The sequence below is a fragment of the Kogia breviceps genome, chromosome 14 (genome assembly GCF_026419965.1).
Source record: "Kogia breviceps isolate mKogBre1 chromosome 14, mKogBre1 haplotype 1, whole genome shotgun sequence".
Lineage (NCBI taxonomy): Eukaryota > Metazoa > Chordata > Mammalia > Artiodactyla > Physeteridae > Kogia > Kogia breviceps.
Window position 1 is genome coordinate 75,693,923 of NC_081323.1, and position 16,365 is coordinate 75,710,287.

At 55.8% G+C, this 16,365-nt stretch overlaps 2 protein-coding genes across 2 annotated transcripts; one reads left to right on the forward strand and one right to left on the reverse strand.

Annotated features, from left to right (window-relative positions):
* Positions 1-216: 216 nt before the first annotated feature.
* Positions 217-10,065, forward strand: KAT8 (lysine acetyltransferase 8). The gene is made up of 11 exons (XM_059036220.2): positions 217-464; positions 1,771-1,845; positions 1,926-2,101; positions 5,937-5,990; positions 6,092-6,256; positions 7,002-7,091; positions 8,735-8,875; positions 8,973-9,066; positions 9,161-9,311; positions 9,463-9,617; positions 9,896-10,065. The coding sequence occupies exons 1-11, from the start codon at positions 254-256 to the stop codon at positions 9,958-9,960; spliced, it is 1,377 nt and encodes a 458-aa protein (XP_058892203.1). The 5' UTR covers positions 217-253; the 3' UTR covers positions 9,961-10,065.
* PRSS8 (serine protease 8) lies at positions 10,044-14,235 on the reverse strand. The gene is made up of 6 exons (XM_059036254.2): positions 14,151-14,235; positions 13,854-13,871; positions 12,007-12,169; positions 11,479-11,750; positions 11,222-11,388; positions 10,044-11,089 (listed from the first exon to the last, which is right to left on the reverse strand). The coding sequence occupies exons 1-6, from the start codon at positions 14,233-14,235 to the stop codon at positions 10,766-10,768; spliced, it is 1,029 nt and encodes a 342-aa protein (XP_058892237.1). The 3' UTR covers positions 10,044-10,765.
* Between the last annotated feature and the right edge of the window lie 2,130 nt (positions 14,236-16,365).

Sequence of the window (16,365 nt, forward strand, 5' to 3'; positions counted from 1 at the left end):
AGGAAAGCCTTTTTCCTCTCCTCAACTCTAGGGTGCAGCCATAGTTCCAAACGGAAAACAACTCCAGGGCAACCGGCACAGTCCACGTCAATCTGGCCCAGCGCGGCGGAGACCGCTGCAAGAGCCAATGAGTTCCTGCCACGTAACAGACCCCCTCCTCCCTCCAGCCTGCCGCGGCCTCCGCCACGAGTCGCTGACCCGGAGCTAAAGGCCCTGCGCGGCGCTGTATTCTGGCGTCACTTCCACTACAGCGATGGCGGCACAGGGAGCAGCTGCGGCGATTGCGGCGGCGACTTCAGGGGGCGCGGGGGAGGGCGAGCCCGGGCCTGGCGAGAATGTGGCAGTCGAGGGGACCTCTCCGTCCCCGGGCCGCGTCTCTCCGCCGACCCCGGCGCGTGGCGAGCCAGAAGTCACCGTGGAGATCGGAGAAACGTACCTGTGCCGGCGGCCGGATAGCACCTGGCGTGAGGGCGGGACCCAGGGCCAGGGGGCGGGGCTTAAGAGCGGGGGCTGGGCCTGAGGGAGGAGAACGCGGGCTTTCGGACTTGCCCGGGCGCCGCCTACAGACCACCCTGAGTTGGGCGTTTGCCAAGTTCTTCCTAATGTGTGTAGCGCTCTCTCCCAATCCACTTCCTCGCCCAGTCTTAGGCTTCATTCCCTTTTCTTGTTAATCTCCTTCCTCAATGGTCTCCCTTGTCTCTGTGACTCCCCCTTCCATCCATGCCCTGCAGCCGCCCGCGGACAGGACCTACCAGAACACAAAAGCGAGCTTCCCCTCTCTTCTATTGCTTTGCCTCATTTCCAAAATAAACCCCAATTTCCTTAGAATGGCATTAATTTTTGTAACCTCTCTGTTTTTCAGCTCCTCTAGTAAAGGCCATTGCCAGACCAGACCATACTGTATGCTCTGAAGGCCATATGCCTTTTACCGCGTGTGCCTTCTGCTTGGAATGCCCTTTTTTCCCTTTCTCCTTGTTTAGCAGGCTAGCCCCAGTCATCCTTTTAGCATCATATCCCCTGTGATGCCATTCTTGACTCCCTTCAGGCAGATTGAGTCGTTCCCTTCTGTATGTTCCCTTTCTGTATGAAGAAATGCAACATTTTCTTTACACCTGAGCTATAGTATATGTACCATTATGTTGTCATTGTCTGTCTGTCTGTCTTCCATCAAAGTGGGAACTTCCGGAGGGCTGGCCTGCTCATGGTCCATCACTGTATCCAGCAGCAACCGAGCACAGGGCCAGACATGCAGTGGCTGCCTTCCTCGTTTATCGAATGGTCGGCTGTTTGTCAGGTGCTGTACTGAAAGCTTTAGAGCCATTAATTCACCGTTTGAGATGGGCATGGTTATCCTTATTTTACAGATGAAGATGCTGAGGCTTCGAAAGCCAAAATAACTTGTTCAGTTAAATATAGCTAGGAAGCGGGACTGTCTGATTCCACAGCTAGCCCTCATGACCCCTGAACAAATGAACGACTGAGTATAGTAAAACAAACGTTGAATTTGGAGCCAGATTTAAATTCAGTTAAGTATTAGCTCTTTTCAAATAGGTGACCCTGGGTAAGCCTCAGTTTCCTCGTCTCTAAAATAAGAATAACAGCCCAATCTGGCCCACCTCAGACAGTAATTGAAGGAAGTGGCAGATGTGAACAGGTGAGGTTAGCGTACATTTGGCCACAGAATCTGGGAAACTGCTCCTCAGTGTGAAGGATCACTCTTGTTCCAGCACTGTTTTCTTTCCTGGTGATCCTAGCCTTTTCCCTTCACAGATTCTGCTGAAGTGATCCAGTCTCGAGTGAACGATCAGGAGGGCCGAGAGGAATTCTATGTACACTATGTGGGCTGTGAGTGACTTGGGGTATCCAGGTCTGTGGTGGGGGGGGCGGGGGCGGAAGGGCAGCACCCTCATGGCCCATTCTCACAGTTAACCGGCGGCTGGACGAATGGGTAGACAAGAACCGGCTGGCGCTGACCAAGACAGTGAAGGATGCCGTGCAGAAGAACTCAGAGAAGTACCTCAGCGAGCTGGCCGAGCAGCCGGAGCGAAAGATCACTCGAAACCAAAAGCGCAAGCACGACGAGATCAACCACGTGCAGAAGGTCCGGGCCCTTCCCCTTCCCCGGGGCCGCAGGAGGCTCAGCTGCCTCTGCTGACTCCCTTGGGTCCCAGTGCCAAAACCACAGCAGCTCCCATTTCTTAAGCTCCTACAGTGTGTAGGGGTCTCTATCTACTTCTTCCCAGGTATTCTTCACAGATGAGAAAACTGAGGCTCAGAGAGGGTGAGAGCTTGGCTGCGGTCTCGTGGCAAGGAAATGACACAGCTGGGACTGGAACTCAGGCCTCTTGCACCTTTCATGCCTGCTCTTGGCTGTGCCACATTGACAGATGGACCTGAAGTCCAAAGGGGAGGAAGAGAATGAGTGATTTGGGGCATTTGCTATTGCCAAGCATTGTGCTGAGTGTTGTGCCTGTATAGGCTCATCAGAGCCTCCCTAACAACTCAACACCACAGGGATAATTAGTTCTTATTGAGGAAAACAGGAAGCAGGCTGAGAGAGGTTAAGTAACATGCCCAAGATCACACAGCTAGTAAAAGGGTGGGTTGAAATTAGAGTAATAATGGCAAACGTTTATAGGCTTGTGAGTCACAGTATTAGGCTAAGTATTTCAGTATATGATCTCACTGAAGTTTCACAGCCACTCTGTGAGGTAAGCATTATATATCCAGTTTACGAGGGAGGTACAGCTAGTTTTAGGAATCCGGTTAGGAATTAGATTGGCCAACTAGATTGTCCTACTTTGGGGCACAAGCTCTTTGAAACATGCCAGAAATTCCTGCCACTTTATTCCAAAACGTGAGTTCTTTTCACACAGCTAGCCTGCCCTGGGGGGTTTCTATCCTCCCACTCTGAATCTTAGTTTCTGGATTTGTGAGATGGGGTGTGCACACAAGAGGAGGGTTTATGGAGCTCTCAAGGCACCCAGACGTTCATTATTTTCAACCAGTGCCAGTCTATCCTTCTGAGTGCTCGACCTGGGCTTAGCAGCAATGGTTTGCAAACTGTGGGGCTGTTAGTAGATTGCCAAATTAGTTCAGTGGGTTGTGACCATTTAAATTTCAAAAATGGAAGAACTAGGACAAGGTAGAAAATATCATAGTGCATTGTACTTTATTAAAGGTAAGTATTGTTTTATGAAGCTTCTATCTCACATACAAATATATATATGTATATACACAAACTTGCCAGTTGGTTTACAGTGCTATGATAAAAAAATTTGAAATACCTGAGTTAAGAAAGATCTCTCATTGGGAATTCCCTGGCGGTCCAATGGTTAGGACTCAGCACTTTCACTGTCATGGCCCGGGTTCAATCCCTGGTCAGGACTAAGATTCTGCAAGCCACATGGCATGGCCAAAAAAATTCTCTCACCATCTAAGGCAGCACGGTCCAATTGAACGTCCTGTGATAAATGGAAATGTTCTACCTTTGTGCTGTCCGAAACAGTAGCCACTACCCATGTGTGGCTCTTGAGCACTTGAAATGTGTTTCGTGTGAGTAAGAACTAATTTTTAAAATTTTATTAAAAGATTTTTTTTTTTTGGCCGCACTGCATGGCATGTGGGATCTTAGTTCCTTGACCAGGGCTCGAACCCGTGTCCCCTTCATTGAAAGGCGGATTCTTTACCACTGGACTACCAGGGAAGTCCCAAGAATTAATTTTTTTTTTTTTTTTTTTTTTTGTGGTACTCAAGCCTCTCACTGTTGTGGCCTCTCCCGTTGCGGAGCACAGGCTCCGGACGCACAGGCTCAGCGGCCATGGCTCACGGGCCCAGCCACTCCACAGCATGTGGGATCTTCCCAGACCGGGGAACAAACCCGTGTCCCCTGCATCGGCAGGTGGACTCTCAACCACTGCGCCACCAGGGAAGCCCAAAAATAAATTTTATTTGAATGTAATGAACTTAAATTTAGGTAGCCACTTGTGGCTAGTGACTGCTTTACCAGACAGCACAGATCTAAGGTTTTCTTAGCTCTCCAGCGAGGCTGCCCTGGCACATTAAGTCGCAAAGATGTACCTCTAAGCTGGCAGTCAGCAGGGTGGTTGACAGTGGGCCAGTGGGGTTAAAATCAAAGAACGAGTAACAGCGAGTTAACGATCAGCAAGGTTCTTCAGAGCCTAATTAATGTTTAATTCTAAATAAACTGCAGCCTTTACGGAAAGTAGTGTTTTTGTAGTTCTTTAATGCATTTACAGAGGAGGATTGTGTTGTATGAGTTGGGAAATGTGTTTTAAAGAGGCATGTGAGGAGGAAAATCATCCTTCCCTCATTTTTGCAGGGGTTAGGTGTGGAGTTGGACAGGCGAGGGACCCATGCCCAGCTGTGCTGGGTGCCAGTTCTGTGAACTCACCTCTCTGTGCCTCAGTTTCCTCTTTCGTGCAGTGGAGAGAGTGAGGACTCCCATCTCAGGCTTGTCTGAGTAATGCCTATGACGTAAGTGCTTAGTACTCAGAATAAATGGCAGCTGGCTAGTCCCCAAGGGCCAGTGACCTCGCCTCTCCCTGCCTGTTTACTTCTTTGTAAAGTAGAAGTAAGAACATTGTATCTCAGCATTGCCAAAAGGGTTAAATGAGGCCATCCAGGCAAAGTGCTTTGTGGAAGGGGTTCTGGGCAAAAGACTGGCTCCTTCTCCCTTCTGAACTACAGGGCAAGACTGCCATCTACTCTGGTATAGGTCATAGGCCTACCTGTGTCCACTGTCAGGCTGGACTTGGTTCCTCCTTCAGCATCTAGCCTAAGAACAAGATGGGCTGTGAGTGCCACCCGACTTGTAGTCCCTGCCTTCCAAAGACTTGGGAAATGGGGGAAACCAAGAATGGGGAGTCCGAGGGTACTGTTGTTGACCACTGAATTCCTGACTCGGGAACGAATGTATTCTGCATCGGAAGAATCCAGTCAGGCCTCCTGGAGGATTGTTGACCACACCTTCCCAGGGTGCTGGGCCTCGAAGGACAGGGAGAGCACAGCAAAAACAGTTACACGTGATCACTCTCCAGGCTCTGCCTCATCATGCACTTGCCTGGCTCATGCTCGGTACCAGGCTGAGTAAGCATTTTCTGGCAGCTGTAGGAGAGGGAAGGACATTCAGGGTGGAAGGAACTGCATGTGCAAAAGCGTGGAGGCCAGAAACAGGAGTGTCGATAGCAGAGCCGATTTGAGGGGGCTGAGACTGGAGGCTGGGAATTTACAGAGGCCTCGTCAACTATCCAGACCTGAGATGGTGGCAGTGGCTGTTTGGTGTGGGACAGAGGAACCGGTGCCAGAGATGACAAGGAGGTAGACCTAAGGCCAGGCTGAGAGAGGAGGAGGAGTCTTGAGAGCAGGCCTCTTATTGGTCTGGGGTAGTTGGACTGAAGGTGATGCTCCTAGTGAGATGGGGAACCCAGGAGGATGACCAGGTTTGCCGGGAGGAAAGGTTGAGTTCCTTCCTGGACACCTAGAGCCCGACGTGCCTGTGGGAGGGGCCTCCGGGAGCAGTCCTATGGGCAGGAAAGAGGTCCAGGCACACCGCGGAGTCAGCACCAGTGCCTGCTGTGGAAGTGGAAGATCAGGCCCATTATGTCATCTGTCTCACAACAACTGTGGCAGAGCTGGATTGATTGCGTTGTACAGCTGAAGCTCTTACCAGCCCAAGAACTGGAACCAGGCCTCCTGATCGTAGCCCTGTTCATCAGGCAACAGGTCCAAACTTGGGCATCAGGAGTGTCTGGGATGTATGGGTGGGTGGGCAGATGGGAGAGGAACTTGGACCAGTCAGCTCCGAAACCAGGGGAAACAGGTTTGCTAGACAGGAGGGAAGTGCTGGGTTCTGGGATGGGAGGGGTGGCCTGACCTCCCCTGTTCACCTGTGTCCACTGCTCTTTCGCATTCAGACCTATGCAGAGATGGACCCCACGACAGCAGCCTTGGAGAAGGAACATGAGGCGGTAAGTAGGGGAGGGGGTCCTAACTGGGGGCACCCCTTCCCTACGGCATCTCTTGCCCCGACCGAGCCATCCCCTGCCCTTCACTCCCACCTCGCCCACAGATCACCAAGGTGAAGTACGTGGACAAGATCCACATCGGGAACTACGAAATCGACGCCTGGTACTTCTCCCCGTTCCCTGAAGACTACGGGAAACAGCCCAAGCTCTGGCTCTGCGAGTACTGCCTCAAGTACATGAAATACGAAAAGAGCTACCGCTTCCACTTGGTGAGGCTGGGCCGGGCCGGGCCTGGTGAGTGCGGTGGTGGGCATAGAGGCTGAGGGCGGCACTAGGCAAGGTCCAGAGCAGTTTGAGTCCAAGGAAAAGCTGCCCCGGCTGGAGAGACGTGGATTCCAGGCCTGACTCTGCCTTTGCCGGAGTGACCTTGGCCAACTTGCTGACCCTCCCCAGACCCCAGTTTCCTCTTCTGTGGATTGGGGACCTTCTGGAGTCCCTTGCCCTCAGCACATGTTTATCAAGGCCAGTCCAGTGCCAGGTTCCCCTGTGGAAAAGAGGAAGTAAGCACAGCCCCGAGCCGTGGGACCATGAGGTGTGGGCAGACAGGAAGCTTTAATCCATATGCAGGACCTGCTGGGGCAGGGCATTGGCGTGTTTCCCACAGGGTAGACACTGAGGCAAATGTATGTGGTTTGGGAAATGCCCTTGTCGTGGTTGCCAGCTCTCCAGAGTCCTCCAGAGCCAGGCTGAGCTGCACTTAAAACCGTCTCGCTGTGTGATGTTTGAGCCAGTTACTTAGCCAGTGACTGTGCTCGGTCCCTCCATCTGTAAAGTAGCGTCCGTCTCCTCAGACGGTTGCGAGGATTACTCCATGCAGGTGAAGGGTGGAGCCCGGGGTCTCCAGGTGGAGAGAAGCAGAGGCCTGCTGCAGGCCACACAGGGCGGGATGGGGCACCTAGCAGGGAACCTTGGGGCCTCATGCCCGTGCCTTGCCCTGCCCGCCCCCACCCCCAGGGCCAGTGCCAGTGGCGGCAGCCCCCGGGGAAGGAGATCTACCGCAAGAGCAACATCTCTGTGTACGAGGTGGACGGCAAAGACCACAAGGTGAGCCCGGGGGGAGGCACTGCGGCAGGCTGGGGGGCACGCTGGGCACCTCTCGACGGTCCTCACCGTCGCCAAAGGGTAGAGGCCGGCCTCAGTGTGCGAAGAGGACTGCGGGCTTGTGCTCAGCCTGGCGCTCGGCCTGTGGTTGGTGCGTCGTCAACTCGTGGCCCTGTGGTGCCAGCCTCGAGTTCTGGGTTTCCCTTCTGTCCCTGAGGACTTGCCTTCTGATGGGGTAGCTTGCGGTGGCTTAGGTTCAGGTGATTTGGGAACCCAGAGGGGAGACCGTCCTGCCCCAGGCTGTTCTTAAAAACTGCTTTCTCTTTCTGCCTGAAGAAAAGGTGTTTGTTTTTCCTGGGTGTGAACTGCTTTGTGTGAGGTCCCCCGCTGGGAGAGCTCTGTGGCCCAGACCACTCCTGAAGGACCTCGTTGCGGCAGGGTGGGGCCTTTGACCCTTGCCCGGTCAGTCCGGGAGGGTCTCCTGGGGAAGGCCCGTGGAGTGTAAGGCGCAGAGGCCTGGCTTCTGAGTGGCTCCTGGCTTCAAATCGCCCCGTCACTTCCTAGCTGACCTTGGACAAGTTACTTAAGGTCCTTTGTTCCTGTTTCCTCATCCTTAAGACAGGAGTCATGCTAATAGTTAACTAACAGGCTTGTTAGTGGAGTAAATGAGACAGCAAAGTCAAGTACTTAGCACAGTCCCTGGCATCGAATAGGGGCTTAGTAAACATGGGCCTCTGTCAGCCTCGTGGTAAGTAGCTTGGGAAATACCCGTTCTTAGCCCCACCAGAGCCCCCTGCTCTGCCTTCCTGAGCATGAATGGGGCTGGGGGCGGCAGGAGGGGCCCCAGCAGGAGACCCGGGTGTTCTTCCCAGTTCCGCCTTCTCCAGCTCTGGGTCCTCAGGCAAGCACTCCCCCCTGCCGCCCCCCAGAGCCTCCGTTGCCTCCTAAGCAAAATGGGTCTAGCAGTGCTGGGCTCACACAATTGTTGAGTCAAACGAGAGTGGATGTAAAAGGTGTCCTTGATCTCTGCCATGAAGCCAACCTCCAGGTCCCACTGGCCCTCCTGACATTGGTCTCTGTCCCGGTGTGGCTGAGTGGGCAGACAGCTCAGGCTGCAGAGGCAGGCTCGAGGGTCGTCCGTTCAGCAAACATTTACCAAGCTCCCAGCTTCACGCTTAGCCTTGCGCTAGGTGCTGAGGACACAGCTATGGACAGTCAGAACTCGTAGAGCAGGTTGAGTCCTGCCCTAGTGCTCACCAGCCATGGGACCTTGAGCGAGCCACTGTCTCCTCTGGGCTTGTTTCCTGACCTGAAATAGAAGAGTTCGTGTCTGTGAAGATTGAGCTCCTCTTCGGCGCTCAGAAGCGGTAGCCATGATTGGTCCAGCTCTGCCGTTACCTCCTTGAGTGCGCGTAGCTCTCTCATTTTCAGTTTCCCCGTCCATCAGAACGTGACTCTAAGACTCCTTCCAATTCCAAACGTGACTGTCCTGGTGAGGATCCCACTTCTTACCGTGCTGGCACTGGCTGCTGTCTGGAGCCTGGCACTTGCAGGGCAGGGCGGCAGCTCCTGCCCAGGCCTCCGTGGGGCGAGGCGGAGGAGTTACGCCTGCTCCCTGAGCCTGCTTCCACCTCGCGACCCCTCAGATTTACTGTCAGAACCTGTGTCTGCTGGCCAAGCTTTTCCTGGACCACAAGACATTGTACTTCGACGTGGAGCCATTCGTCTTTTACATTTTGACCGAGGTGGACAGGCAGGGAGCCCACATCGTCGGCTATTTCTCGAAGGTGCTGGGTTGGGAAGCCCGGGTTGAGGGAGAGGGGGAGAAGGAACCTGAAGCAGGGGCTGAGCCTCCGCAGAGGTCCTGACCACCCACCTCTACAGGAAAAGGAGTCACCGGATGGGAACAACGTGGCCTGCATTCTGACCCTGCCCCCCTACCAGCGCCGTGGCTATGGAAAGTTCCTCATTGCTTTCAGTGAGTGGTTCCCGGCCTGTCCAGGAAGGGCAGCTGTGGTGAGGGGTGCCAGGGCAGGGTGGGTCCTCAGTTTCCTCATTTCCACCGTTGCCAGGTTATGAGCTGTCCAAGCTGGAGAGCACAGTAGGCTCCCCTGAGAAGCCACTGTCTGACCTGGGCAAGCTCAGCTACCGCAGCTACTGGTCCTGGGTCCTTCTGGAGATCCTGCGAGACTTCCGGGGCACACTGTCCATCAAGGACCTTAGGTAAGGGAGGCACCTGGAACCCTCAAAGAGGGAAGGACTCTCCTAAGATTGGCCGTGGTGCTGTCAAACTGTCCCCTTGTCCCCTTTTGCTGTCCCAGCCAAACCCCAGAAGGGAGCTCTCTCCAGCATCTGCTCTAATCCCTTTCTGCAGCCAGATGACGAGCATCACCCAGAATGACATCATCAGCACCCTCCAGTCCCTCAACATGGTCAAGTACTGGAAGGGCCAGCATGTGATCTGTGTCACACCCAAGCTGGTGGAGGAACACCTCAAAAGTGCCCAGTATAAGAAACCACCCATAACAGGTGGGTGGAGTCTGCCCAGGGTGTGTGTGGGGGTGGGGTGGGGTGGGGGGTAGATGTAAGGACTGCCGTGAGCCAAGGCCTCTGTTTTGCTGTCATCGGATCCCCAACCAGTCTGACCAGCTCCCAGGACCGAAGCCTGGGGCAGCCCCCTCCCCAGGATTGTCTGCCCCTGTTCTCACCTCGAGGTGAAACCTGGCCTGGGCCCAGGGCAGAGCAGCCAGTGCCAGCGGCCGGGCCCGGAGGCCCAGTCCCGCTTCTCATGCCTCTTCTCCCCGCAGTGGACTCTGTCTGCCTCAAGTGGGCACCCCCCAAGCACAAGCAAGTCAAACTCTCCAAGAAGTGAGTGGCCTGTGCCCCTGCTGCTGGACCCGTGCCTCCTTGCACCCCAGCCTGTAAATATGTACAGACCTGTTTCGTCATTTTTTTAATAAAGTAAGTTCTGCCAGTGGCTCTGGACTTTGGAGGTGGGAGGGAGAGGCCCGGAGCGGATGGGCCTCATTTCATGTCACACACACACGGCCAGTTGTGCTCAGAACATTTTACTCCATCTCGCTCCGTCTAAGCCTGCACACCAGAGGCGAGTCGGGGCCCAGTTCCGGTGGGGGCTCAGTCCTCCGGAGTCCAGGAGTCGGGGCTCGGGGGCGTGGCAGCCAGTGAGGCAAGAGTGGGGCCTTTTCTGTCCTTGAAAGCATGCTGCCCAGAGGCAGCCCCAGCCCAGAAAACAGTGAGCGGGTGAAATGATGGGGCTCATCAGGCAGAGCAGGTGATGTGCTGCAGCCAGCCTTTCAGCAGCAGGCATCTGGGCAGCCTTCTAGAAACAGGTGGGGAGCCGGGGCCCACTTTCATAGCTGAGTGTCCTTGGGGGCTCCATAGGAGCCCAGCCGATAGGCTTGTGGACAGCAGATGGAGGTGACCAGTGTTTCCAGCCAGTAGACTCCTAGGCAGTAAACTCCTGTGGTGGAGGTTACAGTCCCAAAGAGCAACCCAGAAGAGTGGGCTCAAAGGTCAGGATGGTGCTTTGAACTCCTACAGGGTCCTGGGAGGAAGGAGTGGCTCAAAGTCAGGCCCCAGGCATCCTGGGAGTAGGTGTGTGCCCTTGGGTGTGATGTGGAGGTCCCGGAAGCAAGTCAGCTCCCAGGGTGAGTAGCTCAGTGGTCGTGCTGTGGGCGGAGGAGGCCCAGGGTCAGGCCTAGTGGCAGCAGAAGGAGGGGTCCCACCAAGCCTGGGGCTGGGGCAGAGTTGAAGGCCCCGTAGTTGATGCAGAGGTTGCCATCAGGCTGGGACTCCTGGATTTGGGGCACCACCTGAGGCTGGAGCTCTGCCACTTTGTGGTGAATCCAGGAGGCATAGCTGGAGGTCAGAGTATACACACCGGGCCTGTTGGGGGCCCCACAGGCATCACCCCAGCTTACGATGCCTGCCAGGTACCAGCGGCCCCCCACTGGGCAGGAGAGCGGGCCCCCAGAGTCACCCTGAGGAGAAAATCCACACAGCAGCTGTCAGGACCAGACCCCAGGCCTCCAACCATCCGTGCCAGCCCCATTGAGCCCTCATCTCCCAAGACACGCCTGTCTCATCTTTTCCCCTGGACCCCCCGCATGTACCTGGCAGGCGTCCTTGCCCCCGTTCACATAGCCAGCACACACCATGTCCTGCTGGATATAGTGGGGCTCCTCGGGCTTGGCGTTGATATTGTACAGGCAGTTACAGGTCTCACGACTGATCAGCGGCACTTCAAGTTGCTGCAGTATCTTGGGGGCCTGGAGGCTCACTGTGGGGGCAAAAGATGCTTACCCAGGCCCTCCTACCCCACGTCGGCTCCCTCCGTGCCTCTAGACATCAGCGCCCACCTCACCCTCACCTGAGGGGGCCACATGGCCCCATCCCGTGACAGTGCACTGGAGACCATTGGGGAAGGAGGCGTTGGCTGCGGGGAGGCAGATGGGCCGGATGTAGCGAGAGAAGGTGACAGAGCCCCTGAGCTGGAGGAGCGCGATGTCACCCACGGAGCCCTCCTGGAGGTAGCTGGGGTGGGAAATGACCTGCGCCACCATGCGGACCTCGGTGTCAGAGCTGTAGTAGTTCAGCTTGTGGGCCCCCAGCTTTACCTCGTAATCCTCTGTGTGGTGCTCCCTGCAGGCAGAGGGGCAAAGGCTGGGACCCGAGAGACTCGGTTCCCTGTTGCCTTGTGGCATCCAACCTCAGTTCCTGACCTTTCAGGGTCCACCCTGCATCCTAGTTTTACCCTGTGACCTCTGGCCTTCACTCCTGACATTGATACCCCTAGATACAACCCAAGAACCTCCAACCTCTGACCTACACTGATCCTTGAACTTTGACCTCCAGCCCACTTTTGACTTCCCCGCCCTGCCCCCTACCCAGCTGGTACCTTGGGAAGCAGTGAGCAGCCGACAGCACCCACTGCTCAGACAGGAGAGAGCCGCCACACACGTGGACGCCTTTGTAGCTGATGCTGACCTGCCAGGGCCACTGGCCGTGGGCTGAATTGCTACCACCTGTGATACGTGCTTGGGGGACCACACCACAGGAGGCTGCCCAGGGAGGAAAGGGAGGGAGGGGGTCAGAGGTCCTCAGGGGCCCCCAAACCACATCCTCGACCCTGCCACTCCCAACATAGCCCAGGAGGTCTGGTTTGGAGGTGGGGGAGTGAGTTCACAGAAACCAGCCACCCTGTGTCCCCATCACGTGGCTCACCAGTCACGGTCAGTTCTGCCCGCCCCCGCTACCCTCGACCCAGTGCCTAATTAAGGTCTCATCCAGCTTCTGTCCTCACCGGCCTTCCTGCCTTCCATCTGCTCCACTCCTTACAAATCTGGCCAGCTCATACCCCCGCTTAAATCCTTCCCTGGCCCGCGCTGCCCTTACGAGAGACTCCAGACCTTCCGTGGCACAGCCATCCCTCTGGACACCCTGTCACAGCGGGCCACACACTTGTTCACCTCCAGACCTTGGCTTAGTGAGGTCACTCTGCCTGGAATACCTCTCCTCATCCCTACTTCGCTGAGCAAACCGCTGTTTGCCTACGGAGATGGTTCAAATTCTCAGTCCCTCTGTAGCCTGCCCTGACCCTGCTGGCTGAGTGAGGCGACGCTTCGGAGCTCCCGAGGTCCCGAGGTCCGTGCTTCCTGGACGTGGCTGTTCCGCATTATGACGGCGTCTGCTTCAACCAGCCAACCTGGGCGTTCCCTAGGGGCAGGGACTAAGGCAGATCCCCACGTCCCCAGCACCCAGCACAGGGCTGGGCACATGCATGGAGTCGTGGATGTGTGTTGAACAAACAAACGGAGCAGCCGGGCTCCCAAGGTGTGAATGTCTCGGTTCCAGGACAGCCCCGCCCCCACAGAGGCCACTGTTTGGAGCAGGACCCAAGTGCCCTTCACAAAGTCACCTGCTCAGAAGCAGGGAAAACCACCCAGTGAGGCTCCTCCCCCTCTCCTTGTAAAAAGGACAATAGAGACCAGCAGTTCAAGCAAGCCAGGCCTCAAAGGGGCTTTCACTTCCTTAATCTTCCAGACTCTTCATTGCAGCCCCAGGAGACACACAGAATCATCTTCATTTTTAAAAAAAATCTTTTGTTTTTGGCCGCACTGTATGGCATGCGGGACCTTAGTTCCCTGACCAGGGATCGAACCCATGCTCCCTGCATTGGAAGCACAGAGTCTTAACCACTGGACCACCAGGGAATGCCCAGAATCAACTTCATTTTATTTTATTTTATCTTTGCCGCACCGAACGGCCTGTGGGATCCTAGTTCCCCAACCCGGGGGCCCTCGGCAGTGAAAGTGCGGAGTCCCAACCGGTGGACCCCCAGGGAACTCCCTCAACTTCATTTTAGAGGTGAGGGAACTGGCATTCGAGACACAGCCAGTACATGGTGAAGCTGGGATTGCCAAGGAGACGGATCCTCGGTTAGTTTGCCTCAAAACAACCCACGTTTGGAGTCAGACCTGGGTTTAAATCCCAGCTCCCCAGCTCTGCCACTTACTGGCTGTGTGCCGTTGGGCAAGTCATCTCTCTGCCCCTCAGTTTCTTAATCCAAAGAACGAGGGCTGTAATCCTCACCTCTCAGAGCTACTGGGGGGGCCTAAATAAGACAACAGGAGTGAAGGAGACGGCCTTGCAGAGAGGGTCAGGCACTCAAACGCCCCAGGGAAATCTGAACCAGCGGCCCCTCCCCCTCCCCTTCCCCTCCCCCACTTCCCTGGCGAGCCTCACCTTCAGCCCCAGCGGATCCTGGAGGGAAAAAGAGGGAGGGGTAATCAGGGAAGTCTCAAGTGCCCAGACCCCTGCTTACCTGCTGCTTCTCCAAAGGGCTGCCCCCGCCCCCCGCCCCAAGAAGCCAAAGCTGAGGGGAGAGGCCAAGAGCCAGGGAGGCTGAAGCTGGGGGTTCTTGAGCCCAGAATAAGGAATGTGCCCCAGAAAAGGGACACACTCTCGGCCCCGGTGCACTACCCGCCGCCCCGCTCCCCCCCTCACCCCCGTGCTCCCCACTCCCCACCCCCACACGCTCACCCATCTCATTCCGGAATAATCCAAGCAAAAGCAGAGTGGCCAGAGCCTCCAGCCACCTAGGCCCCAGGCCTGCCCTCTGGGCCATGACCCAGGACCAGGGGCCCTGGGAAGACACCAGGCACCCAAAGGAAGGGACCTCAGGCTGGGGTTCAAAGGCAAGATCCAGGTGTCAGGACCAGAGGGAAGCGGGAGCAGGTGTCCAAGGCAGATTCGAAGGCAGGCAGCGGGCACAGAGGAAACGCTGGGGTCTCCGCAGCCGGCAGTGAGGACGAGTCTCCAGCACAGCCTGGGTACACAGTGTATCTTCCTTCCGGAGTGGCAGCTCTTGGGAAAGGGCACCTACCTGCCGGCCCCTCCCCCGGCCCCGCCCCTCCCTGCTCAGCTCCACCGGCCTCTCTTGCTGCCAAAGTCCTGAGTCCTCTCAGACCCCTAGGCTGTGTGTGTTTGTGTGTATGTGTGTGTGTGTGTGTGTGTGTGTGTGTGTGTGTGTGTGTGTGTGTGTGGCGGGGGGGTTAGGTTGAGTGTGTATGTGGCAGGGGGGTTGGGTTGAGCACCCCTAGGCTGTGCGCGCGTGTGCGTGTGTGCGTGTGTGTGGCGGGGGTGGGTTGAGCAGCCCCAGGCAGAGCTGGAAACCCGGATGGCTGGATTCCTGACCCAGCGGCTCTCTGTCCCAGGTCTTTCAGGTCTTCCGGACCAGTTATGCCCCCAGGGCCCGGCTCGGCCTGTGTTACCGTGCGGGCCACAGCTGCTTCTCCCTCCGTTCCGCCTGAGGCCTGGCATCTGAGCCCAGGACAGCCAGGTCTGCCCCCCGGGCTGGGGCCTTTTCAGGTCCTTCTGTGGAGCCTGCAGCCTCATCTTCGTGTGGTGAGGTGTGGTGAGCATGTCTGGTGGTGCTAAATCATTCCACAAATACTTACTGAGAGCCTAATATGTTCCAGGCACAGGAGACGAAGTGGACACTGTCCCTGCCTTCCCTGAGATCATGGTGAAGTTGGGGTGACAGACTTGAATCATATGACACAAGCAATTACAGAATAATTTCAAGCTACGAACTGTGATGGAGAAAGAAGAATGCGGGCGGGCTCTGGGAGCCACTTACAGGAGCCTGACCTAGGCTGGCATCAAGAAGGGCTCCTTAAGGAGGTGCCTTTAGAACTGAGACCTAAAGGGATTATGAAAAGGTGTTAACAAGGCAAAGATGGGGAAGGGTGGTCCAGGTGAATCGTCCTCAGAAGGAGGGCGCAGGTGGCCTAGGTTCAGGGAAAGGAGGCCCATATACCTGGGTTGGGGGTCAGGAGCCTCCTCTGTGAGTGTATGAATCTGGGCAATTGGGAAAGTGTGTTGGCTTCAAGCGTTAGAAAAACAGAGCCCCACTTGTCCACCTACCTTCCATAAGACTAGGTGTCTGGACCTCTGAGCCAGGACTTCAGGGCCCAGGCTTGAGGGCAGGGAATTCCTGGAATGGGAAAGGGGGACAAGAGCGACTCGGGGGGCTTCCCTGGTGGCGCAGTGGTTAAGAATCCTCCTGCCAATGCAGGAGACACGGGCTTGAGCCCTGGTCTGGGAAGATCCCACACGCCACGGAACAACAAAGCCCATGTGCCACAGCTACTGAGCCTGCGCTCTACAGCTCACGAACCACAACTACTGAAGCCCGCGCACCTAGAGCCCGTGCTCCGCAACAAGAGAAGCCACTGCAACGAGTAGCCCACGCACCGCAGCGAAGAGTAGCCCCCGCTCAATGCAATTAGAGAAAACCCGCGTGCAGCAACGAAGACCCAACGCAGCCATAAATAAATTAAGTAAGTAAATAAATTTATTAAAAAAAAAAAAAGACTGACTCGGGAAGGGGTCTAAGCTGGGGTGGAGGGGGAAGGCCCTGGACACTGTGGGTAGGTTTGGGGAGAGGACAGGGTATATTAAATGTTTGTGGGGGATGACATACGAGTGACTGACTGGGTATAGGTGATCTTGGGTGGCCTGGGCCTGCAGCGGCTTGAAGCAGGATTTCCGTTCTCTGGCCAGAAACTGAAGTCAGGCCATGGCAGTGAGAGCGCTGAATCCTAGCCACTAGACCACCACAGGACCAGTGGGCAGTGACAAGGCCTGGTCCCATCAGCTGTGTAGAAATGAATTTCCACAAAGAGACGGAAAGTAGTGAAACAAGTAAAGTGTTTATTAGGAGGAAAAAGGGTACGTGTGGATAGACACACGG